The sequence below is a fragment of the Sesamum indicum genome, linkage group LG9 (assembly GCF_026168435.1).
Source record: "Sesamum indicum cultivar Baizhima isolate 11 linkage group LG9, ASM2616843v1, whole genome shotgun sequence".
NCBI lineage: Eukaryota > Viridiplantae > Streptophyta > Magnoliopsida > Lamiales > Pedaliaceae > Sesamum > Sesamum indicum.
Window position 1 is genome coordinate 1,699,822 of NC_142665.1, and position 27,573 is coordinate 1,727,394.

Genomic DNA, 27,573 nt, shown 5'->3' on the forward strand with positions numbered 1-27,573 from the left:
TCATGTCAATTAATGATCGAATTTTAATGATGGGGGTAGAGAGAGAGAGAAAGAATTATTTCATTTCATCCTTAGTAAGTAGTGTTTGGGAGCGTCACTCGTGCATTTGATCCCAAACTTATGGATCTCATGTTATTAGTAATCATGAGTTAACTTGATTGCTCTTTTTTAGTACAATCTCTACTAACTTAATTAATGTTTTTCTTACACAATTAGATAAAATATCTAACATAGTAAATATCACAATTTTAAAGTTTCACGACGTTGAAATTATCATAGAAATAAAACGAGTATCCAACACCTATAAAAAGAAAATACTGACTCTAAGTTATTTATACTAGCATCTTTCTTTGCTTCGAGGGAATATAATAGGGCGAGAACTAATCACTTAGAAAGCATGATGTTGTTTATGGAAGGTGTATAGTTCCCGTATACCGACTATTATGATGTTTTGCACCAACAAAGATTTAGGAAAATAAATTTGTCTTTTCATTAAAAAATATACTTTTTGGCCTTGTGATAAGTGTTTGATTTATTAATTTGAATTGTCCAATTTTAAATTGGGGGTAATTACCCGCATCTTACCATCATTTGATTCATGAGAGCTCGATTTATGACATTTATGATGTACAGTTATTTCATACCGATCATTCTGTAGTGTACAGACAAACATTTTTTGGTGCACAAGTATCTCATATTAACACCATAGTCCATAACATTTGCCTGGTGCAATCACCTCATGCTGATCGTCGCTATAGTATGATACTTTATGGAGTCAAGTATATACGAAAACTAAAATTACAGTTCTAACAACTATATCATCGTTATAATGCAATGAATAACTCATCTTGATTTATGTTGTTACTTTTTTTTTTGGTGTGGGGGTGTCTGAATTTGTGCTTTTCAATGAAGTATAACCAAAGCCTTTATCCTGTATTGCTGTCTCCGTTGAAGGGTTTGTAGCGCAATCTCAAGTCATCTTCCATGAAAAAGAAAGAAAGAGGGTTTTTGTGCGCTCAAGGAACAGTGACCAATTAAGTTCATTATCCTTAGCTTTTGCGAGGATACTAATAATTAAAGGACGCCAAAGATTTGAGGCAGGAAATTAAACTATAGTAAATAAATCAATAAATTACATGGTAAAAGAAAATGCAAAAGAGAGAAACCATTTCTACTCAAAAAAATAATTAGACATTGGTCAATTAGTAGATCCCAATTCCGATTTGTGGGTTCCCACTCTTCCCGACATGCTGGTCCTTCCACACCTTCTGCTTGTTGCCCATACATATACACAACCCACATTCAACATTTCACACACAAACAAATTTGGCGAGAAATGCAATTTATTCATATAATATGATAAATAAATTAAAAAAATTATAAAAATTAAAATAATAAATTATTCTCTATATTTTGAAAAAAGAAAAATTATTCTCCATATAAACTATTGATAGGGGGGAATCTGTTTTTTATAATTCTTTTTTCACAGAGTATTAATTTACTCATTTCACATATCACATGAGTAAATTACATTTAACCTCAAACATTTGCTTATAGCACCGTTAAGATTGTATGCTACGTCAATATTTTTTGACTCCAATTAAAATTCAATTGCATTAAATTAATCACATATATATAATTGTTGTCAAAAGCTGATCTTGAATCAAGTTGATGTAGCCCGAATTGCAAGAAAGTCTTTAGTTATTTGCTTCTCAAATATTACATTTACAGTGGCCTGTTGGGGATATTTCTATATCTTTGCACGTTTTATTTATTGTAAGACATATAAAATTACACCTTAGTCCTTAGTATAATTTCCCTCATGGGACTATTGTCGGTTTATTAATATTAAGCTCTCATCAAATTGAATGTTAATTTTTAGGAACAGTAGTAATGGAGTGATTGTCGGACTTCAAACCCGTCCTACTTTATTGTTGTAACCTAGTCTCTACTAAATAAATTTGCATATTTTTATAGCCCGAATCCTGTTTTCGATCATTAATTTTAGTATGGGAGGGTCATGGCCGATACCATCCTCGGTGTGGTTCAATCATGTGCATGTTTTACAGGCATACTGTCGGATTTTGAGGAATACCAATTGCTTTTGAAGTAGCAATCACTCCGAAAACTGCTTAAGAATACTTTTGTTCTATTTTTCATAACAACAAAATATTTATTCTAGAATAACTTGATTTTTTTAAAATATATTGACAATTTAAACAATACAAGAAATACTTTCAAAATGAAATTTTAATATTTTATATTTTATTTCACATATATTTAACAAATATTTACTAAAATATACAAAAAAGATAATTATGTGAGGGAAAGAGACAGCCCAACCAAAATGCTGGCCAATAAAGCAGACGACAAACAAACGTCAAATGGTCAAGCTTTGGATCTTGGCTTTCACTTCTTTAAGGAAAGAAACCACTGTACACGAAAGTGCTACACACATCAGCTGCAGTTCCCACTTTCCTAATCTTGACCGCTAAATTGTAAGAAAAGGACAGCAAAAATAAGAAAAAAGGTAGACAGACATGGTTGGTTTCTTAGGGTAGTACTGTCATTGAAGGACAACTCTTTGGTACTTGAGTAATTCATTGGATGAATCAGATTCAGACCCCTCACCCGCACCTCTCTTCCTACTCATTATACTCCCGCACTTGATTAACGAATCTTGATGTGCGGGCAGCGCCGGCGGGATCACCACCGGAGGTGGTGGGATTTGGTAGCTGTCAAGCGGTGGCGGAGGATGGCGCCACTGCGGAAGAGGGCCGGCGAGGAGGAGGGTCTGTAGCAGCGGACCCGCTTTCATCACTGCTTGCAGAAGCTTCCCTTTTTCCGGCAGCGGCCTGTTGAGTGGTATAGGCAAATCCGTTTCGGCCTCAATTGGTACTGGCTCCGGCGGCGGCGGCGAGACGACGCTTTCATCGCAGTCTGAGGAAGAAAAGCCATTGTAGGAGTCGATTCCTCTTCTGGGATCATCTTCGAGGCTTGAAACCCCAGAATGGGGAGCTGAGTGCTGCAGCAGTAGCTTCTGATACAACACTTTGTGGCACTTTGCTTGAGCTTCATCCCTCTCTTTAATGACTCTGCTGAGGAGCTGTTTGAGTTGGGCAATTTCTTGATCTCTGATTTTGAGCTCCTCTTGTGCTCTGACTCTAGTCTCCTCCAGTTCCATACTCAGCAGAACAGACTGCCTTACCTCATCCATACTCTGTTTCAACAATCAAACCAATTAACTCGAGTTCAAGAAAGCATTACTAATTAAGCACAAGTTTGGGTGAACTTAAAAGCTTTTCTCTTACCTTTTCTCCTTGGTGTAAATAAGCCCAGTTGAGAAGAAAACCTCTTTGATTATCCATGGCGCTCAAGAGAGATGTGGGGTTTTTCTGGGGGTGGGGCAGAGAGGGGAATGAGGGTGGTGATCTTTGTGCTTCTTATAAGGGCTAATATTTGGAACTGTTTTGCTTTAGTCTCAATCATAATGATGCAGAAAAGGTCAAGAGGCTACAATGGTAACCCTATAGAGGGTAAATAGTGTAGTAACAGAAAGAGTTGAACAGTACATATCTACTTTAATCAGACTCACTGATGAAGCGTTCAAAGTGCAGGGTGTGTGTGTCTGAAGCGGGGAGTTTACATATCAGCGACAAATGCGGGAGTAAAGACAACTCTGATGTGATTTGCTCCCAAAAACTCCGCAAACCAACAACACTTTGAGAAGCCGTTTTCTTTAAAATTACACTCCACGTAGAACACGTACTACGAGTCCTATATTGATGGCCGTAAACAGATGACAATTATACTGTTGCACGATCATTTAAGAGAAGAAGACATCATTGGAAAGTTCGAATTTATGACTATCAACACTTTGAGTTTTTGTACATGTTACGTTCTTACAAAATTAATCTGAAAATTGATTATTATTTAGCATTATGGGAGCAATTAGGTTAATTAATGAATGAATGAAGACATTTTTGTTTTACTTTGGTGTGGGTGTGGCTGCCTAACATGTTTAATCACATGGGCTGCTAGCTGCTCACAGTTTAGTCCTAGTCCATATCCTTAATTATGATATGTGTTAATCCCTAGACAGTCTTTTGTAGAATGTTAAGTCGTAGACGGCTTACGTATAATATATATAGTGTGTATATATGTATAAATATCCACAAATACAAGAAAGATTTACATTATCACTTTTCAAGCACTTGCTCTAATTTTTGGTTTTCTAATCACTTACTCTAATTTTTGTTTTATCATACACATCAAGATTACATGATCCATTTTCTGTTTTATACTTATACATGAAAAGTACAACATTAAATTAAATGTAGATATATGTTTTAAATTGACATTATTTATATATTTAATCAATTTCAATATAATCAGGTATATATATGTATTTGAATAATGTTGTTCGACTTTGTCAATGGAAAAATAAGGGAAAAGAAAAAGAAAAAAATTTACACCAAGAAAGCCTAGTCAACTGAAATCGTGCTTCGGAATAAGTACGAACTTGTTTGAAGTTTCAGCACTAAGAAAGTATAGATTCAATTTCTATGAACATGGGTATAAAAATACTTTATTGTTTATCACGTACGTCTTGTGGGCTCTACTCTTTAGAGTAACTTATTGTTTATTTAATTTATTTTAATGTGATATAGAATTCAATTATTAGCAGAAGATCAAATTTTTCCCAAATTTCAAGAAAATTGCGGACCATTCTGAAGGTAGGTGTGTTTTACTCGATTCAACTTCACCCAATGCTATATTTTTTAATCTAAAATAGTCCAATCTATCCTCTGAATTGGCAGATTAACTCAATAATTACATCATGTCATTTGACGTGTCTGATCCAAGTATATCAATTAATTAAAGAAAACTTTGCACCAGAACTAACCTCATTGTTAACCCCAAATCAGAATATAGACTTCAATTTACCACATATATATATATATATATGACACATATTAATAACATCGTATTTTTTTTTGTTAAAACATAAAAAGTCAAAACACTTGAAACAAGAACAGGAATATGTGTCATGATATTTGAATTTGTCTTTTAAGGTAATTTAAAATATTTTAAAATAAATGGTGTAGATTTGATATTAAGATTTTGGAGACAAAAATCATTATTTATTGTCAAATTATATATCTTATATATATATAAATATTATATTTTTTAGAGATAAAAATTACTATTTATTGTCAAATCATGTATTTTTATATTATATATATAAGTGTATATATATATGTTAAATATCGAAAGTTATAAGGAACATAAAAATAAATATTGGGTGTATTTTATCTTGTCTAGTATAATTTTAGACTTGTTTAAATTTTCTTGGTTTGCCTCCCATAATCAGACATAGATAATTGCTTGGATGTGGGATTGACAATCAGTAAAATTAACTAACTGATATAAAACCTAACACCCCAACCCTAACCCCTTCTTTTCGTTAATTTCTTTGACATTGGTAGGTAGTCAAGTGTAGATATTTGTTATATATATACATATATGTATATATAGAGAGGGGGGGGAGGGGGGGAATCTTGTTGGGCAGGAAACATACTAGGCTTTAATTTGACTAATTATTTTAATTAAAATCTCTATCGTTACCCAGAATTGGTTAATAATAAGACTGCAGTTTTATGGATAAGTTTAAAACTATGAGTTCGAGTTTCATTAAGTGTGTGAGTATTTATTCTACTTTATGTTAGTAATAGTCATATTGATGGATTCAACTTGATTGGATTGATGTATTACTCAAAATATCAAGATGAATTATTATCATTTGTTATCCTTTCCTATAAAAAAAAATTTGAGTTTTCGTTATATTATAAATGATCACGACTTAAAAATCATAGTAAATCAATATTATTAACCACGGCTAAACAAAATCAAAATAAAAACTTAAATTTTTACCACGATTAATCAATATTTACTACGGCTTTTAGCCTTAGCCATAGCCATAGCCAAAACATTAGCCATGGCCTAATGTTTTGGCCACACTTGTAGAAACAACGACTAATGACTATTACGAAGCCGTGATTGATTTGTATTTGCTATATATTTTTTTTTTTGGGCTATAAAAATTAACCGTAACAAAATATCATAATTTTTTTAGTGATTATTAATATATATATATATATATATATATTTTCTCGTTTTGAAATTTTGCACCAAAAATTGTCAACTTTTATCAATCATTCTAACTACTCCCTACCTGATTTCTTTCTAGGTCAAGACATATATAGTACTCTTGTCTGCAGGCGTAGTACGAATGCATGTTGTGTTCGGAATGTTTGAACTTGTTCTGGCTTCATTGTTGGATGGTATGAGAAAATGAGTTTTAGTTTTAGTTTACATTTGCGTCCATGAATTTAGACTTATGGACTTAAATATGTAATAATAAAGTGTTTGGATAATTACAATATTAAACTATTTCAAATTCTTCAAATTTAATTTTGCATTATATTTTGTTGAATATCGATGTATTTCGAGTTCTTTTACTATGGAATTATTTAAAAAAATTTCTCCAAACCCGTTCATTGCTGGATTTATGAATTTAAAGTTGGAGATTTCAAATCCCAAGTGGCTAATCCTTTCAGTCCCATTTGAAATTATATTTTATAAAATAATGATGGGTTTGAAGTTCTTTTAATATGGGGTCATTTGAATTTTTTTTTTTTTTAAATTCTTTCCTCAAATTTGAATATAATTATCCCAACAAAATGTTAAGAATTTGAAAAGTGCATTTTAATCTATCACGATCCGATGATAAACGATTGAAAAGAGAGGAAATTATACCAAAAAATATTCCAAGCATTTTTGTTAACTTATTTAAAAATAAATTTTATTCATTTATCTTATAACACATGTATTTAAAAAAAATATATATTTTATTCCCTCGTCCAAACGTCAAAATGGTACTAAATCTCTGACAAGTCATATTCTATTCTTACCGACCAAACAAAAGAGTAAGAGATAACAAATTATGAAATTACTTTTTTTTTTCCTTAAAAAAAATAATAATGTGTTGTTTCTCAAACAAAACATATTGTCGACGAAAGTGTAATGGATTCGAAATAAGTTATAAATGTAAAATTGCCAAAAATAAGAATTGCATTCTAATTACGCATCATATGATAAATTTCGAAGTTAAATTTACAATTTAAAGAAATTATAGATTTGACATAACTTTGAAGATATGAGTCAGATTGTTAAATCAATTTATTTCTTGAGAGATTGGCTTTGCAGCACGAAGTTATCCTCGTCGCAAGAAAATAAATATTTGCAATAATTTTTAATTGTAGTCGATGTTTTGGCCTCATTTATAAAAATTATGAATAATAATTATTATACAATTATAATTAATTAATATCCACAATAAATTTTACTATTGGTAGCTTGTTGGAAGGAAGCTATTAGAATATAGTTAGGATTCAAAATAAACTTTTCAAAATTCAAATTAATTTCTTTTTCTTATCTTAAATTGATTAAAAAAGAAATATTGAAATTAATTAAACTATTATATTTAATTGTTGCAGTGCATGCAGTTCAAAGTTCCAATCACAGGAAAAGGAAAAAAGTGGTCAAATGTGGTGCCCACATTCTGTGTGTACGGTCACTTCGCCCTTTAGAAGGGGTGGGTGTAATGCTCTCATACATCAGATCCAACGGGAATCCCAGGTGCAGGTGGCCTTTTACCACAAGTCACAATAATCACTCACATTTAATTTTATTTTATAAGAATAGTTGTATCAAAGTATAAATTAATAATTAAATATTTCTTTAATGATTATTATTAAGCTATAAATAAACAATTATTATAAACTCCATTCATGAAACTAACAACCTATACAATCTTCCTGTTTGATGAGTCTCGACTTTGATAATTATTAATAGCCTCATTATTATTACCTTATTATTATTGTTATTAACACTTTACTACTATAATAAATACATACGCTTCAATAATTTTAACAGGTAAATCGGACATGTTCAAAATTCAGAAAACATTTTACGTCAAAAATCATGATTTGAATTATGAAAGAGAGAGAGCGTTGTTTACGTCACATTTGAATTTGGTTGATTTTTTATGAAAAGGAGTTCATTTTCTGGGTCACACTCTATGCCTGTTTCTTTGTTTAAATTTATATCACATGCAATTTTTATAAACTTATATCAATCACTTAGATGTATTTTTGTTGTTTTATCATAATATTATTGGGGTATCATTTCCCTGTTACCTATGATTATACTTTATAGCTTTCGTAATCCGGAAATTAAAGCTACTACCTACTAAGATTAAATGACATAAGCATGTCCATATCAAAACTTGTACGGAAAAACAGCATTCATCTTGCTATGTCGTCCACATTAAAACCCAAGTATACATACATGGTTGATCAAGCAATTTTTCCATTTGGAACTGTCAGAAGGCAAAGAAAACAGTTTACATGGGACATGTGAAAACACTTCATAGTAAAGCACAATGATGATTAGAAGGACAACGTTATCCTCCTCTCCTAATTTAAAGTATAAAAGATGACGATGGGAAGTCCAGCCCCACACTACAAAATGACCAAAAACTTCATGCAGCACACAAAATAATGGATCAGTAGCCCAATTCATGCAGTTCAGTACTCGAGTTGTCCAGGAAAATTTCATTATTGACATTCTTAAAGAGTGTAGGAAAACGTGATGTTCATTGGACAAACTTATAAATCTGATGAATCTCTGAGGCCATGTTTACATTCAAGAATTGGCTGAATATCTCTACTTATCAGATCTAATTGTCTATTTACTTGCATTTTGCAGACCTTGGTAAACAATTCCACCAAGCCCACCAAATTTGGATATTACATCAGCTATCAAACATTCCTTCACTATAAGCAAACACAATACACCAACTACTTTATCATATTTCCACACATTAATCCCATCTTTAAATGTAAACATGGCCTAAATGACAAACGAGGTTGCAGGTTGAGAACATATGAATGGATCCCAAAAACATAAATTCGAACATTAGATGCAAAAATACACCATATATACAGTATTAATCATGTACATGTACATGCTAATAAATGATAGTAAACAGCCTTACAAGACATGCAGATGGAAGCTAACAAAAGCCAGAAAGAAGATGATGGATCCTGACAATGCCCAAGGCGAGGACCGAAGCAGATGAAAATCATTTGTATTCTACTTGATAAACAGGAGGAGAAAGTAGTAAAATATTATCAGCAGGATTTAAGGTGGTTCAACATATTCTTGCTTCAGTTCTATGTGAAAAATTGTCTCAATTCGTCCTCAGCATTGCCTCCTGCGAATATCAATAGTCACTGAACCTTCTCTACATTACACAGTATATTCTAGGAAAGACAAGGCATGATCCATTTGTTTCATAAATTCCAGCAACATCGCTAGTTTTCCATGTGACGATGATACATTAGCAATTAATGTAAACCTGTACACCTAATAGAGACCAAAACAAGACTTCAAGTCTTCTTGTAGTATTTATTAAATTGCAAATACATACCCATATAGTAAGAAATCACTTGCTTGTGCTGCCTTGAAGGAGATATGAAGCTTTACTACGGACCTGCATAGTTGGAGGAATTTCAGGAACTATTTTTGGTTCGTCGTCTTTCAGTTGTGTTGCTATGGAGATGGTACTTCTTCTTAGCATGACTATATAAAGATTATACTACAACTTGCATGCAGAAATATTGACAAGCAAAAGGACTCGATAAAGATCATAATCGAGAGCAAGAGAGAGGCATTTGATGCTTACATTTGAAGCATAAGATCTCAAGTCAGTGATAGTTATTCCGCAAGAGCAGTTCCGGAGAAAAACAGCCCATAACTCATGTATTTCTGCTTTATCTTTTAGCATGGCATCAAACGACAGCCAGTTCTCCACCAGACTCAAGTATATATATATTTTGAAAAGATCACAATTCTTGTCTTTTACATTTAAAGAAACTAGCAACCTCAGGATGTCCTCTGCATCAAAAACCTGCACACATGGAATATAATTAAAAATATAGTAAGCTCATCTTCAATGTTCCACTTCAGCAAAATTGAAATGACAGCAGAATGGTCAAAGTTGTGTTCTCCAAGCTCAATGATTCACTTATCATTGCTTACGTTACTTCAAGAACCGATGCCCTTTTGTTTAAATATGCAATACCAGAAGTGTAATATTTCACTACAATCAGAAGAGTAACCATAGTGTTCTATTGTGCAACTTGGGTTTCCAGCGGGACTACAGTGCAATGACAAAAGCATTAACCAGATTACCTTCTCGTCCAAACATGTCACCAGAAATTGGAATGCCACTGCACTCCTAAGCTGCTTACTTCGTCCATCAACTCCCACTATACTCTCCACCACTCTCAAGCAATTAATGTTGCAAGGCAATCTTCATTAAGAAATCACATTTTTAAGTTATGAAAATATGATATATATCTTCAAGGAGGGGAGGGGAGGGGAGGACATAATGCACATTAAACTGTGATTCTGAACAAATCAAAGAACTGTGTGGAAGCATCAAATATGAAATGTACTTTCCGACGAGAAAATACAATAGGCACCTTCAGTTCCAAATATATTGTTCCTATTTCCTCCTGAGATGTAGCAGAATAAGATTCAGTTTCCCATAATTGAATTTGTTTTCTCATAAAACTACACTATCAATCAAAATAGTGATGACACGAGCAATTCTCGACCACAAATTTTCAAGGTAATAAAAATAAAAACTTTTCCTTGTTTCCAATTCTCATATAGAACTCCTTTGCAAATAAGTGGGAGTAAACTTTTTGGTACAAGGGAGCATCTCTTATTATCATTTGGCAAGTTCCAACTCCATAAATTTGGATATCAACACTTATTATCACTCAACATGTTCTGATTCATAAATTTGGGTATCAGCATCAGAACTAACAACCACCCAAGAAACAGGATCAACAGACATTAAATGCTGTACACAGTTAAATGACCCCACGAGAAAACTAAAGAGAATAAAAAAGTAGAGAAAATTAGATAGTAAACTATGGAGTATCAGATAATAACCTGTGAGCAAGAGATTTTGCGACTTTCTTACAGCTGTCAGGCCATTCCTCGTCTCTGAAGAAATTTATTAGTGAGAGCATTGCCTCATTCAATACCATAGACAGGCCTAGTAGTTGTCGATCTAGAAATAGAGAAATAATTATAACTAGCAATTCTTCCGCTTCTTGAATTGAGACTTTTATATTTGCATTCCTGCAAACAAAAATGTGATGACAAATGTTCAAGATCATTAAAAAACAAAATTTGGAGCAGTTGCAAAGCATCCAGATAGACAATTTTTTTCCCTTTTATCCCTTAGCTTTTCCCCAGTCACTTAAATTGATAATTGATGAAGTTAACCTTTAGTGAATCAAGGTGCAATGTTTTAACTGCATAATTTCTATATCACGAACGTAATGCTTCAACCAGTTACGAACAATAATTGTATACAGCTACATTAGTAGGCTATACTGCTCTAACAATAATAGATGCATACCTTACGTGGCAACAAAAAGCCATGCATTTTATCCAAGAACGAATGTTTTGTGGTGGCCCTGCCGTAACAGAATCTAAGACAGATTGCAAGGAGATGTAAAGAGCAGATCAATGATGAGCTTACCGGATGCTAGGAATTATCAAATATCGTGCACAAAATAAGTAACATATCAAAAGCAAGTGGATCAAGTAGTTACTGACATCTTTAATTCTTAACAATCAACAGTAACCTAGAGATGAATACAAACATGAATGAAGGCAATACTTCAGATCTTTGCTGTCTTTTTTTCGCCCATTTTTTCAACAGCTTGAAACAAGACACAAAGCATAGTAGAATTTCCTCCTCCAAGAACCAAATCTGATTCGATTAAAATGCACAAGGACTAGGTCTGATAACTATCATTGCCGGTTAGCCCAATCACTCATTTGTAGAAAAGGGATCTGAAGGTTAGAAGGATCCTTCAGAAGGTCATTTGAATATGATTTGTTCATAGGACCAAGTACAAGAACTCTGCAGGTTTTTCTTCACAAAACCAAATTCAGTGAACCCTTCTACTATGCAGTCAAAGTAGTTTAGATTTCCTCACATATCTCATTTCCATGCAGAAATTCTAAGATTAAAACTGCATGCAAATGCTTACCAGCAGGAGCCATATCAATGTCTGATGAAAAGTTAGAAGGTGAACCCAGAAGGAAACCATAAGATTGAAGAGCCCTTCTTAGATCTGAATATCCTGGTAACCAGTCAATGTTGATGCTAGAAGAATCAGCCTGCTCAAAATGAGGTAAGCAAAACTCGAAGGTTACAAAACTGAAGGAAATTATATCTAATGTAATTAAAGCGGAAAGAATATACCATATGACAGAGAAAGAACAACCTTCCCATTAAGTGAGAGAACAGAACACCAGAACTCACATGCAGCTTCCACCAACCTTATCTTTGATGAATATAACACTGGAAAAAGGAATAAGCTTAAAAGAAAAATACAGACAATTCAACAGATGATTTTACCCGACAATATACTTACTTAAGTTAAAAGTCCACATCGCAATGGGTTTTTCAACACAACCGAATTTATATACAAGGTGCAATAGCCACCCATCCACCAACAATCCTTCAAGGAAATCTTCCCCTGCAACAGCAACACGGATGCATACTGAATTTGAATATTTAATTATAAGGAAATCCAGTTGCCCGTTTATAACATTCAGGCATTAAACTAAGATGCAAAATCAAAAGGCTGATACTATCTCATTCAAAAGAGTACCGTACCCAGAAGAACAATTAAGAGGAAGAGAAATAAAAGAAGCTATAGTTGAACCTTTCTCAATGTTCACCTCAACCAGTGAATTGATCTCATGCTTCACAAAAGATTGCAGGAGAACAGAACTTTTCAGCTCTGGGTACTCCTGCTGTGGCAGCTTTTCCTGCAAATAGCAAAGAATATTACACACACACACACAACTAGCTCTACATATTAAATTGAGGAGGAATATAGAACCTGACTCCCAAACACCTGAATGCCCCAGAAGGGCATTTCTTCTTCACCATTTATTTGATTTATCTACAAAAGAGATTCTGCATTAGAAGTAGCATAGTATGGGAAATATTTGCAAGAACACAAGAATCCAACAGAAATAGAAAAGAATAAACCGTGCCTCTTTTTGGCACTTGTCGACGCACTCGGACAGTCGGGTTTCTGTAGCATCATCAATCTCATCATCCGCATCACGAACCTTTCGGACCTTTTTCTGTTTCGATTTTCTCTCATTGAGCCTCTTTTGCTCTTTCTCAAAATCCGCCAATAGATCATCCAAATAAATGAGTTTCTTCCTATAAAATAAGACAAGAGAAAATGATGTCGCTAACAGAAAATCTATATACATACTAATAGTAAATAGTCTTTACAGTCCTGCTAACATTTCTCAAACCATACACTCTCAGCGAGATGTTGTGAGTTAGCAATATATGGCACCATGATATTCATAGAGCACAATCCGTTTCCGTAAAAATATTACAAAATCAGTACATATTTGTAAGCCAATCATTTTACAACTTAATCCTTATGGCGAGCACAGAGGGGTGATGCATTTAGCTTAAAGATATTAAACAAAGTGAAAGTGAAAGCCAGAGAGAAGTATAGAGTATGATTGTGCAAAGAATATATAGTACTCTGTACATGGAGCTAACTCACATGCATAATTCAAAATTCATACATCTACATAGTAGCTATTCCTTGACAGTTGACACTGGATACCCATCTTAACATGGTTCTTGACAATAACACGAGGGATAAATTTAAGAAGAACCTGAGGCTAGGTAATTGTAACGTGAATGAGTTCAATGTCATTGCACTCGAATTGATGCAAAAAGTTTGTGCATATCAATTATGTTTATCCTACATGAGACTGATCAGAAAATAGTGCAACAAGAAGGATTAGAAACTGGAAATGAATGAGATCATCGGACCTTATGCGTGGACTTAATAAGCTATTCGGAAAATGTGTCTGCTGACGCCTAAGTCTTACTCTCCACACCTTTATTACAATTCAAACTAATGAGTTGCCAGAATGAGTATATATTGTATTAGAACTCATGGCTATGCAACAGTATGCAAAGATTATGTGACAGATAAACCAAACTATTAGCATTGAAAAAGTTGCTCCTAATACTAAACACGAATGGCAAAATTTTCAGTAGCCCACCTATAATTAAGAATAGCATCTCCAAAACTCGGAAATTCAGGCATTCTCAATACTGTAACTAGGATAACTCAATACGTGGCTAGTAATATAACTAATCATCAAATTAAGTATCCACTTGGGTAAACTTAAACATGAACGAAGTAGATTAAGGAAAAATGAAGCCAGGAGGGTTCGATATCAGACAACAGAAAAACCCAACAAAGAAGAAAAGACCAAAAAACAAAAAGAAAGCCCTTCGAACTTAATCAGAACACCATAGGAAGCTATGATGAAAAAACAAGGGAAAAGCGCTAACTTTTTCTTGGTGAGAGGCGGAGAGGCTTGACGGAGTTCTTCAAACTCGAAGTCCAACGGATCGTTGGCGGCGTCCATCTCTTTCTCACTCCCCAAAAACAGACACTGATTTTTCTCTCTTTCACTCTCTCTCTCTCTCTCTCAAGAATCAAGTTCCCGGCGCCAAACACAATAATCTGATTTCTCTTCTTTTCCTTCTGACGGTGATTTTCACTTGGTTGAAAGTTACGGGCGCCAAACTGAGATGAGATGGCACCTCTTATAAATTCCATTCCTTGGCCGGGCCGGGCAGTATCGGGCTACCAGGTACTCAAGTTCTGTTGGGTTTGAGTCGGATTGTAACGCTGTAGGGTATGGTTGGGCCCCCGCGTACCCAGGACTAAATTTTTATCCAATCTATTGGATAGTGGATTGGGTTGTGGCCGAAGTTGGGTAAGCTTCATATTTTAGTCAATCAAGCCCTATCCAAGAATTTTAGCCCACTGTAATTTATCAATTTCCATCTCTATCAAAACCTATGGCACAAAAAAAAAAAAACAAACAAATCGTTCGATTTGAAATTAATTGATAAAAATTGGTTTGATTTGAATTTGTTAATTTAATAAATCATATTTGAACTTAACTTTTCATTTAATAAATTTTATAATTCAGCTCAAATTCAATTTAATTATATGTATAATATTAGACTGTCTTAAATCAAATTTAATTATAACTCTTCAAACTCGATAATAATTAAAATAAATCTGAATAATAATGCAATGTGAAAGAAACTTATTGAGCCCAAAATGTTATGTAAGGAATCCATTGATGGACCTTCATAATTTAGGTTCTATTTACTTGTGTTTTTTTCACATTTTGTAAAAAAATAGATTAGGTTACTGAAATTAAAAGATTTTATCGCCCTAAAACTAACCGAAATGTTGTCCGACTTAATCAATCATCTCACCATCACACCGATTACAATAAAGTTTATAGAATACATGAAGCACTATGAGTCCATTATTATCCAATCATATTACATACCCGCAAATTTTTTATAAGATTCGAACTCATAATATTCAAGGATAATTATACTTTTTCCCCCTGATGATTGATGTAATTACACGTAAATCCCTGTGGTTTGAGAAATTATATTTAGTACTTCTAAGATTTGCTTCCGTCTAACAAATAAATCTTTTCATTAGTCAAAATTTATTAAATTTGATGATATTAATAGAAAAATTGAATAAAAGTTCATATCTACCCTCAATTGATTAGAGGGGTGTGTGTGTAATTATACTAATCTTATGGGAAGAGAGTGTAATTATCCCAAATATTTAAATAGAGAATTGAGGAGTCAAAGGGCTAGAAAGCAAGTGGTGTTGAAATTTTCTTTTTAGTATTTAGTGTAGAATGATTGCAAGTTATGAGTAAACGAAGAAGCAGAAAGGTGTATTAAAAATCACATGGCGGAGCAGACATGGGCACATGCACACAGTGCATAGTTTCCTTTCCCATCGGCCACTGCAACTTGCCCCTTTCTTCAGTGTCTAATAATTGCTCACATGCATTCCATCACTCCTCCCCCAGCTCCCTTTCTCCACTCTTTATATACGAAGAATACACCCAAAGCCAAAGCCAAAGCCTTGCATGTGCATCTCCAGCTAATGTTCCACACCGGTAGGGACAATTCTCCACGGGGGTGTTCACAATAACTTGTGCATTTGTAATAGCAGTAAGTTTTGCATCGAAAGTTGACATTTGAGTGTTTGGAAAAATAATTTATAATTTATAATTTTATCGAAAGTTGCAAAAATTGATAATAGTTGTTTATAACATTTAGCTCCAATCAATTTATTTTTAATAATTCTAAAGTAGATATTACAAATCAAAACACTATATTCAATTTATCTCCAGTATTAGGATGATAAATGTTTATTTTAAACGCTGGAGACACTGACGGGTTCAATTAATTAAAATTTATTTATTTATAATTAGTATCTTGACATTATTCCACAAAATTTATTATGGTTGATAGGCAGGGGTGTTAATGGGGAAATCCGCATTTTCTTGGGGAAAGGGTGCAATTATGATGGTATGATATGGGGGTACGTGTTGTCCAATGATTAGTGGCAGGATTTAGTCCGATGATAACTGATCAACGATGATAATATAAATTTTGAGAGTAAGGCTCCGACCCGCTTCTTCCCATATTGCAATATGGGTCCCACCAGCTACGGGTTGTGGAGCTGGACAAAAGGGTTCGGGTGGCCCATGGGCTTTGCTTTTTAGTATTGATTGATGATGACGAAGCATGTGAACTAATTCTGAAACAAACTCAGAATGTATGTCCGAAACCATCCATATATCGCACGTGTCAACGGCGAGCACGCTTAATTAAAAAATTTAAAAGGCAATTGTTATTTTTTAAAATATTTAAGTAAAATAAATTAATATATATATATATATATGAAATAAAGCTATAAGAGGTTAAAAATATATTAATAGAGTGTATGTATATAAATATACATATTAAAATAAGTTGATATGAATGCGAAAATTGTAAGTTAACAAAGAATAAAGGAAAAAAAATGAGAAAATTGATAAAATTATATTAAAATTTTAAAAATAAGACAAATTAATCAATTGACAGACAAAATGAGGACAGCTTAAGACTTGTCTTCAATAATTAGGTACTAATATGTGTAGCACCCCTGCTTCCTGAATGTATGTGCAATTAAATTTAATTGTCATTTATATATTAAAATTTATTTGTATTTTTTATATTGGTATTAGTTGTTTATAGAACATCAGTGCTTAGATTAAGCTACAAGATATTTTTTATAATAAGATAAAAATATTAAAAAGAAGAAATTCATATATGTTCACTGCTCTGAATTATTCTTGACATTTTCTAAAGTTTAAATTTCAATGAGCTCTTTTGTTGTGACAACTGTCTCTCGTCGTGTTTTATGTCTTTTTTTGTCCTTCCACTAACTATTATAAACAAATATAAATATTGACGCGTCTGTAATAAGACGAAATTTGAAAAGCATCATCAGTTTAGCATTAAAGTATAACAAACGAGGAATTAAGATTAAAAAAAAAAAGGGTTACTATTTGCTTAATCTCTACGGGAAAAGGACTTCCACTTACATATTATTTTTATTAAGAATGTTTATCCTAACTAGTCTTTATCATTTTGACCGTTAATTCTGGTACCTATCTACTTCTTCTTCACATCACTCCCACTTACAGTACTTACCCCATATCGCTTTTAGTTTATTATTTTATTGTTCATTCCTCTTTATGTTGGCCCGAGTGACCTATTTTGAATCCTTATGTATATATATCAAGATGTAAGAAACCATTATGTATGTAAGAAAATAGGAGATTAAGTGCACCACTCAAAACTTAATTATGATTAAGGATGACTAAGTCTCTTTTGGTTGAGTCTTTGCACTCAATTAAGCTAATCTTGACTAAAGATTTACAACCTAGTGATTTTTTTTGGTAATTTAAGGAGACTATTCGTAGTAAAACCAATTAAAATAACACTATATATATATATATATATATGAATTTCAGAATGGAGTCGCTGCCTTATTTTGACATTATGTTGGAATAAATGGATTAAAAAAAATAATTATTTGAAGTGAATTGCACATTTTTCAAATTACTTCACCTGTCCCAAAATCAAGCCTTCATATTTTTGTTCGCCTGACTTTGGTATGGATATTTGATAATCATACTTCTCCTATTGATTCATATTACCATTGAATTAAAAGTTTAAAAAATGAATTAATTAGATGGTTCATTATTTTACTAAATAAACGTCAAATTAACTTAAAGCAAGAATCTTTATTTTATGACTATGGAGTAGAATTCTAATGTAATTTTAATTTTCAAACAAAAACTTAAAATATAAAATACTAACTGAATTAAAAATCTTGCAATGTGGTCAGACTTTTTTTTTCCTTGATGTCCCTGAAATGGAATGCAGAGACTGGCATCACATCACTCCATCTTTGAATAAAAAGTTATGAATGTGGGAGCTGCTGCTCATCTTTTCATACTGCCATCTCATCTCATCTCCTCATGTGGCTGCGGCTGTGGGAACTCTCAACTTTTGACAACTCCCATATAAAAATATAAGCTGTCTTCTTTTCAAAGAGAAAGAGTGGGGCTTTGCAGTTTGCACGTATCTCCAACTTTTCTCAGACAATTCCTTTATTTCCTACTTTGCCCCCCTTTCCTTTCCCCTCATCTCATTTATTCCTCCTTACCATCTCCTTCTACTCCGCTTTAAATTATATAGTCCATCACCTTCAAATCACAGCTGTTGCCTTATCTTCATTGGATGAGATAAGCTAAGCTCAGCTCCTATGTACCTAGTTACCAAATAATGAGGCCACAACTGTTTTGCCCCCGTACGTGTTAGGCCTAAGTCAAACTTTGTTTGTTTGGACCCAACACGTATCATGTTAATTAGACAACATCATCAAGCTTCAAATTGTAAGAATTCAATTTTTTTACTAGTTAAATTTTGGATTGTAGTGTGTATATTATGTGTGTAATCACCCGTAAGTTTATATTTTAAAAAGTAATTTATATATTTAATATATTTTTTATAAATTTTATTGTGTGTAAAAATAAAATACTATATACTCCTGTACAAAAGCATTACAAGATACATGATTCTTTGACAGTTAATGAGTTCTCTCTTTTTTTTAATCATGCTGCACTTTTTTATTTAGATAGATTTTATATTTATTAATATTTTTACAAGTGGTAAATGCAATTTTTCGGTGTGTAAATATGAATTGAAGTATTAAGTTATATATATAGACTCAAAAATTTAAAAATATTATAGAACTATTGTAGTGAAAGTCCACAAGTCAAGATTGTTAACCTTATTTATTAAATAAGATATTATACTAATATTTTTCAAAAATAATTTTGAAGTTTTTTTTTTCCTAATTGGCAGAGGTAAAGTAATAGAAAGTGGAATTTATATGGATGGACTAAAGGTTATTGAGGAACAGGTGCTGTCCTATACTTGGTATTGAATTTTAAAATAGGCAACTACTAAAATTAAATAAGCATTTAAAGACAACTACTTCTCAAGAAACAGCAAACACATACATGCCTAACTGGAAAATTCCTTCCCAACACACGGAACAGATGAAATGTAAAATACGAGGATGTTTTCGTCATTTCCTAAGTTGGAAATACGAAGTTGATAAAACCGAGAACAAAGGCCGATGTCCATTCTGCTCCATCAGGCTGCAACACACACCTCTCTCTCTCCGAACAACTGCATATGGCTTCTTGATTATTGGTGCAAACATTATCTTGAGAAAACATGACTTCAACCAAACCCCATCATTGGATATACCAAATTATTACCAAAGCTTGATTTGATTATTAATATTGTTTCTTGAAGCAAAAACGAACTCCTAACAAATCCATTGCATCATTCATCTTCTCTTCCTTCTTCTCCACTTCACCTCACTACCAAATACAGGAACCCCCATCTCAACCATTCTCTCTCTCTCTCTCCCGATTGAGAGGTTTAAGGGGGAGGTGATCGAGTTGACGGACATGCTTGAAACCAAGAAGCCCCTGATCAGGAGCAGTGGTTTCTATGTGAGGATGAGGCTTCCGCATAACGCGAGAAACAACAGGAATCTACAGAAAAGCTTTTGCTACAGATGTTTCAAATGGATTCTCTGGTTTTCAATCTCCTTCTATTTCTTCTCCTCTTTTCTCATCACCAGCAATAAGCCCACCCCCTCGTTGTCCAAAACCACCATTTCCCATTTCAGAGAAGCCCGTGCTCTCATTGAAGAACAACCCCTCGACTCCTCCGCTGCCTTCCGCCACCACCTCAAGAACCCCGGCGGTAATTTCAGAAAATGAAAATAATCTTTTTTGTTTTTAGTTTTTCAACGTATTATATATATATTGCTCACGAGGTGATTAAAAAATCTTGTCTTTTTATGTTCTGGTACAGATTCAAACATATTGAAAGGGATGAAGGTGTATGTTTACGATTTGCCATCAAAATACAACAGAGATTGGCTGTCGAACGAGCGGTGCAGCAGCCATCTGTTTGCTGCGGAGGTTGCTATTCACGGGGCGTTGATGAGCAGTGAAGCTAGAACGTTGGACCCGTGGGAGGCTGACTTCTTCTTTGTCCCTGTTTACGTCTCATGCAATTTCAGCAAAGTCAATGGCTTCCCCGCCATCGGCCACGCCCGCTCTCTCATGGCGTCCGCCGTACGCCATATTTCGTCTCAGCTTCCGTTTTGGAACCACAGCCGCGGTTCTGACCATGTTTTTGTCGCCACCCATGATTTTGGTTCTTGCTTTCACACCATGGTAATATAGAAATATTTCCTTTTCTTTATTACATTTCAAGGTTGTTCTTGGGGTTTGTGTAAATAAGGGATTATATTTTGGTTTAAATGTTGTTTTCGTAGGAGGACATGGCGATGGCAGATGGGGTGCCTGAATTTTTACGAAATTCGATAATTTTGCAAACGTTTGGGGTGAAACACAAGCATCCATGTCAGGACGTGGAGAACGTAGTTATTCCGCCGTACGTCTCCCCGGAAAGTGTACGCGCCACCCTTGAGAAGTCGCCGCTCGACGGCCGCCGTGACATCTTCGCGTTTTTCCGGGGTAAAATGGAAGTTCATCCCAAGAACGTTAGCGGCCGTTTTTACAGCAAGTAAGATTAGGATCGTTCGTCGTTAACTAACCTTATCGTCGTTATTACAGTTATGTTGATGTGAAATGACTCGATTAACCTTGGATGGATTTCTTTTTCTGTTTTCCCCACAGGCGGGTCAGGACAATGATATGGCGGAGATACGGGAACGACCGGAGGTTTTACCTCAAGAGGCACAGGTTTGCCGGTTACCAGTCAGAAATCGCGCGGTCGAAGTTCTGTTTGTGCCCTACTGGGTGGGCCCCATGGAGTCCGAGGCTAGTGGAGTCCGTGGCGCTGGGGTGTGTCCCGGTCATCATAGCGGATGGTATACGGTTGCCCTTCCCCTCCGCCGTGCCGTGGGCGGCGATTTCCTTAACCGTGGCGGAGAAGGACGTGGACCAGCTGGGTAAAATACTGGAACACGTGGCCGCTACGAATCTCACCTCAATACAGCGGAACCTCTGGGACCCAGAAGTGAGAAAGAGCCTACTATTCTACGATCCGATGTTGGAAGGCGATGCGACGTGGCAGGTTCTCGTGGCCCTATCTGGGAAGCTAGACAGGTCCCACAAGAAGCCAAGGGTTTCCATCCAATGATTGATGTCCACGTGGCGGGTCCAGCTAAGGGTGGCGCTTTCCTTGACCTGTACAGCATATACGTAGTGGGAGACAGCTGGGAGTTATTGGATGCATATGTGTATGGGGAATTTGCTAGTGGGCCCACGCGAAGAGTGGCGGGATTGTGTTGTTGTTGGCTAGGTAGTATTGGGCGTCTGACGTGGCTATAACGGATTGGTTGCTTTGGGGCCTGGTGGGACATCATTGGTCGTATGTTGTACATAAAGAGTATATCTGTACATGTGAGGAGGACCAATTCTTTTTGGTTTTGTAAGTGGAGGAGCTGGGATCTCATGTCGAGGTCCACATGGTCCGCATCGCATTACAAAGCTGCTGATAGGACTGTAGGAGCATTCATTTGTTTTTTTAAATAATAAAATATTAGTAGTGGGGTACAGCCAATATTTTTGAAACATAGAAACAAAAAATAAAATATAATGATTACTTTTCAAATTAAATAAATCTATATTTTGGTTACTATAAACTAGAAAAGTGCAAAGTATTTGTACGTAATATGGTGAAATTTCCTTAAATTAAAAAATAAATTATTTTAATTTAATATATATAAAAATAATATCATATTATTATTTAACTCTATAAAAAAGAGTAATGAGAATGTTTATGTAAGGAAATTTGATTTTTATTTTTTATTTTTTTACTTAGAAAGGAAATTTGATTTAAAAAAGTGTAGATGTAGGTTATGTGGCATTGGGAAGAATAATGAGTGTAAATTGAAAATGGAGAAAGGGAAAGGAGGTGGTCACGAGGGGAGGGGAGAGGAATAATGTGGGTGGGGGTGGCAGCTCAGATGTGTCAGAGTTGGGTTTTAATTCGGGAATGGGAAAGGGCACAGTGCAGGGGGAGTCACGGGCTCTCTCTCCCATAATAATACAAACATGTCACTCTTTTCATCACCCCCTCCTATTACATTTTAATACATAACTATAATTATATTTTTTTCCAACATATACTTATCATTAAAAATACGTTTTTTATGTATAAAATTTTTTATATACATTATAATAATACCTTTTGAAAGAATGTATCTGTAATTTTATAAAAAATACAAAATATTGTGTATTTAAATCTAATTTTAAAAAATATAAATTCGATTTATTCTTTTTATTTTTCCCTCTGAAGGAGCCAAAAATGTTAAGCAGAGGGTATTCTTGTTGCTGAAATGCAAGATATTTTAACCCAAAACTTAGAGATGGCGGTGGTGGACCATTTAAATGTCTTGTTTGATTTATCTTAGTATTTTTCAATTGTTCTTTTGAATTTTATGTGAGAAATTAAAATATATTTGAACATATATATATATATATTTATGAAAAAAAATATAATGGAATGAAAACATGAAAGCTTCGAAAATCGATGGTCAATTGGGTTATGAATAATGTATCATGCAACATTTGGAGATGTCATTCATATGAAATGTAATTATATATTCTCCAAATAACTTATAACCCATGAGTACTAATTCCCTACATTTTCCTTAATCTTTTCAAACCTTTTGCTAATTCTGTTACTGAAATAAGTTCATGATATTCAGATGGGTATTTTTTTTTTAATGATTAATAGAAGATAATCACTTTTGACACACACTGCACTTATATATATATTTTGTGTCTTGTTACGTTTTTCTCATTAAAAATTCGAATTTTTGACATAACTTTAAATTGGCACATAATTAGCACTGAATTTTGGGCCTAACTATACATTTCCTCCGACCCTGCTTAGTTCCGTTTATTTTGCAGCTTTTCTGGCAAAAAATTATACATAAAAGTGGACTAAAATAGGCCCAATTTATAAAAATTTATTAATATTATTGGTCCATCTCAAGTTTTCAGTGTGATCTTATCATAGTTATAATTTTTCCCCCATTCTTTAGAGGATAATTTATTAAATGATTTTTTTTTTCGTTTTAAAATGTCCCATAATATGACACGAATTATGAAAATAAAGTTAGGATAGAGGTATTGCAATCTAATATATTGAAAAATATGTTTTTGATTTTCGTGTGAAATGAGAATACGTTTGCATTAATTAATAAAATTATATTTTATATTAATTATAATGTCAAATTAATATAGTTTTAATAAAAATAAATATATTTTTATTTTACTTGCTGTTTCGAAAGTTAAAATAAAAGACATAAAGAAACAATCTGAAAATGTTTATTGAGTTTTGGACACTGGAAAAAGCATTTTCCAGTATTTTCTACAACTCAACAAATATGAGAGTAACTTACAACGCAATTTTTGACTTAACTAAATAATTGAACATCCCAATTTTTCATGTAATATTATGTTGATATTTTCACACTCAATGAATACAAGAAAAATCTAATTCTTTTATATCAATTTTTGACAAGTGGCGAATCTTAGGACGCTCCAAACAAATCGATAAAAATAATTAAGTTTTTTTTCCTTAACATGGTGTCCAAACTTTAGCACTCGGGTGTGAGTCTATGGTCTCTTTCAGGATCCTGACAATAGTCGTAAACTTTATAATTGTTTTGGGCATACATCAACGCAGCCAACTGCTGGTGGCTCAGCCCTATGGATCCGGAAGGAGAACCAGAAATGGGGCGGCACGAGGTGGCGGCATTGGCGGCGCAACCACCAATCTTGAAATCCTTGTACTTGCCAACAAAGGGTTGGTGACTGTAGTCAGCCTTGTATTTTCCGTTCTCGGTGGCCCATGAAGATGCGTCCCATATGGACCCGTACACCCACATGGGCCGCGACGGAAATGTGGCGTCGCTTTTCCTCGGGTACCGTCTGATTGGCACATCATCCACGAAAAATCTGCGTTTCCACATCACATGAAAAAACCCACATTTTAGGACACCTAATAAGAGGTTGGAAAGTGAAAGGCAATTATTTGCTGGTGCTTGGGACCATTGAAATGATATGCCCTCAAATTCTTGAACGAATTAGGTATAACATATATAATTATTATATATGTTCCTTTTTCATTTGAATTTTTTTTTCATAAATTAAAATTTTATTTAGTATAATCGTCCAAAATTATTATGTAATTCAATAGTCACTCTAGAAAATTATAGAATTCAAATTTAATTAGAAGAATTATAAATTATTTAGAGACGATGAATATAATAAAATGATAATATTCATTGATGAGTGGCACTCATCGATCAGTCTTAATCACAAAATATCTTCCAAATCACTCTGATAACTTAATTCTTTTTTTTTTTAGAATAAAGTTATGTAATATGGCTTTGATATTATAAATAGGTGATTTCTTTTTTGAAAAAAAAATGACCTGTAATTGTGTCAATATCTATGCTTGTCATTAATTAGCTAATGGCATAATACAGTACGTGACATCTTTTTGAAAGATTGACGCACTACGTGCCAATCATTGCTACACAAAATAACATAGTATAACCTAATTTTAGTATAAACTACAAAATAATATTATACGTTGTACGTTAATATAAATTAAAATACCAACACTGTTTTGTAATAAAAGATATTCAGAAGAACCAAAAATTCTGCATGCACCTACAATTTAATTAATTTTCTATCCAAAATCAGTACATGATGTTAAAAGAATTTGAAATTAGAAAACAAAAGTTACTAATCATAAATGAAAGAAAATAAATATTGGAGATGAAATATATTTGGATTTTTGCAGGAAATAAATGGATTAGATTTTTTTTCTCATAAACTCTGTTCCATCTATTACTCTATTTGACATGTACATGCTACGTGTATAAGGATGAGGTTATGTTTTTTTATTTTAGAAAAGATTATATACATGCACTTATGCAGACTGTGTATATTAAATGGAGTAGAAGAGGGAATAGAATTTATATTAATAAATTTAATTCAAAAAATAAAAGATTAAATGAACACTCACATGATTTCAGCAGGATTCCAGAGGATAGCATAATCGTGAAAATCTTGGGTGGGGTCGAACCAAAGGTGGAATTTCATCTCTCTCCCTATGATGTTCCCATCCCCACTCCCTCTGATGTACACATTTGTTTGTAACACGTAGGGTTTGTCCTCTGTCGTCCCAAGGAACTCTATGTCAATCTCGTCATGCTCCCCAGGATGCTCTTCGTTGTTCGAAAGCTGCCATTAATTCCCATCGTTTACTTCAACTTTTATTACTTATAATTAACAAAATTCTAGCACCACTTCCAACCTACGTATACATGTACGTTTTCAGTTAATTTCTTACATAGAGAGATGTAATCACTCCGGCAGTATAACCAGGTTGGAGCTTGATGGCGGCCCCGAAATAACCGGAAGAGTAAGGATTGAGCGATTTGAAACCACTCCCTGCCATTGAAAATAACCATCCAAACAGTTTAGGTTCCATAATTGGCATTAAAGAAGTATTGTTGCATTCACTCACCATTTCTTGCTTTTCAAAATTAAAGTAGCCAACTAAAGACAATTCTTAATCATTAATTTTTTCATACTAAACTAAAATATTGTACGGATATGTACAACATATGATCTCTCATCAATTATATATTATTAGGGCACTTATAAAATACTATAAACTTGCAAAAATAGAGTTCTTAGCATTAAAATTAAATATATATACAAGCTAGATTAAAATGTAACGTTGAGTCAAATTACATGTTGCCGATAGACAAACAGTATAGATATTCGTGGTAGTAGTACCACATTCGCATTGTGTTATTAAAGACTCCGAAAACAACCACCAACACACAGTACAAGTCATTCTTTGAAGCACACAAATTAAGATGAGTAGCTAACCTAGGTTAGCTAAGGTGTAGACATGAGTGATGAGTGTACTACCTGAGGTCCTGTCCAGCCAAATTGTGAGTGTTCCGTGGTCCAAACTCTGGTGCTGAGGACCCCAAAGGTTGGTGAACCCATGGTGGAACCCTACTGAGCCAATTCTTGAACTGGGGTAGTAGCCAGGCGAAGGTGGACCCTGAGCCTTATTACAAAAGGGGAACATGAAGAGGAAGAGGAGATAAACAAGGAGAGCCATGCCCATGTGCAACAGATCAGTTGTTTGCTTTAATGATTTGGTGCAGGTTCTGATGATGAGTAAGTATGGGAATGGGATGCGATGGTATAAATAAGAAGATTGTGAGGTCCCACTCAAGAAAAAATGGGATGATGAATGGGCATGGGCTGCATTTGGAGACAAAAACAGGCTCAAGCACTTGTGATACATACTAACAAAAAAGTCTTAATGCTTGCTTGTTTGGATTGTTTTTGCCACAATTAATGGTTGCTCCTTTGGGGATGTGTAGAAGAAAGATTTTGAAGTTCAGACAGGGTTTGTTCCTGCTTATTTTGGGGTTCAAATGTTTTATGGTATATATACATGTCACGTAATTGATTGTATTAAATATTAGATTTGCTCTAGCTAGGGATGAGGTTATATATATATAGTTTTCCCCCTTATATATATAATGTGGTAATATTAAGTTATTAATGTAGAGTAAATAATTAGATTCCTTCCAATTTCATCAGTGTGATGAGAGTTCATAAAATTCACATCAATGGTTCAACATCTCCATAGTTAAAAGCTGATGGGGAATTTCAAATGTGACTTGTCCCAGTGTGTAAAGGACATGAACCAAATCAATTGTGTACCGCGATCAAATTAATTAGTTGAAGCTGTTAAAGTGTGAGGGTCGACAATTGTGGAATTTCATTATGTATATTCTA

The 27,573-nt window shown here is 34.0% G+C and overlaps 4 protein-coding genes across 6 annotated transcripts; 1 reads left to right on the top strand and 3 right to left on the bottom strand.

The window, feature by feature from the left end:
- Positions 1–2,380: 2,380 nt before the first annotated feature.
- LOC105169941 (uncharacterized) lies at positions 2,381–3,740 on the bottom strand. Its single transcript, XM_011090491.3, has 2 exons — positions 3,312–3,740; positions 2,381–3,220 (listed from the first exon to the last, which is right to left on the bottom strand). The coding sequence occupies exons 1-2, from the start codon at positions 3,366–3,368 to the stop codon at positions 2,567–2,569; spliced, it is 711 nt and encodes a 236-aa protein (XP_011088793.1). The 5' UTR covers positions 3,369–3,740; the 3' UTR covers positions 2,381–2,566.
- Positions 3,741–9,047: 5,307 nt separating this feature from the next.
- On the bottom strand, positions 9,048–14,807 carry LOC105170218 (actin protein 2/3 complex subunit-like protein). 3 transcript variants are annotated; one of them, XM_088884430.1, is made up of 13 exons: positions 14,567–14,806; positions 13,225–13,399; positions 13,068–13,130; positions 12,888–12,993; positions 12,594–12,698; positions 12,444–12,520; positions 12,207–12,336; positions 11,567–11,639; positions 11,092–11,283; positions 10,321–10,441; positions 9,812–10,036; positions 9,557–9,619; positions 9,048–9,340 (listed from the first exon to the last, which is right to left on the bottom strand). In XM_088884430.1, the coding sequence occupies exons 1-12, from the start codon at positions 14,641–14,643 to the stop codon at positions 9,572–9,574; spliced, it is 1,392 nt and encodes a 463-aa protein (XP_088740556.1). In that variant the 5' UTR covers positions 14,644–14,806; the 3' UTR covers positions 9,048–9,340; positions 9,557–9,571. The 3 variants fall into 3 exon arrangements, with proteins under 3 accessions (XP_088740556.1, XP_088740557.1, XP_088740555.1); XM_088884431.1 differs by having other exon boundaries at positions 9,048–9,619; positions 11,567–11,624; positions 14,567–14,807; XM_088884429.1 differs by having other exon boundaries at positions 9,048–9,619.
- A 4,990-nt stretch (positions 14,808–19,797) lies between these two features.
- LOC105169940 (putative glucuronoxylan glucuronosyltransferase IRX7) lies at positions 19,798–22,282 on the top strand. Its single transcript, XM_011090490.3, has 4 exons — positions 19,798–20,449; positions 20,561–20,928; positions 21,030–21,280; positions 21,394–22,282. Exons 1-4 carry the CDS (start codon positions 20,149–20,151, stop codon positions 21,857–21,859), a joined length of 1,386 nt encoding a protein of 461 aa, XP_011088792.1. The 5' UTR covers positions 19,798–20,148; the 3' UTR covers positions 21,860–22,282.
- Positions 22,283–24,286: 2,004 nt separating this feature from the next.
- On the bottom strand, positions 24,287–27,025 carry LOC105169939 (xyloglucan endotransglucosylase/hydrolase protein 31). The gene is made up of 4 exons (XM_088885226.1): positions 26,686–27,025; positions 26,096–26,196; positions 25,769–25,986; positions 24,287–24,690 (listed from the first exon to the last, which is right to left on the bottom strand). The coding sequence occupies exons 1-4, from the start codon at positions 26,888–26,890 to the stop codon at positions 24,330–24,332; spliced, it is 885 nt and encodes a 294-aa protein (XP_088741352.1). The 5' UTR covers positions 26,891–27,025; the 3' UTR covers positions 24,287–24,329.
- Positions 27,026–27,573: the final 548 nt, after the last annotated feature.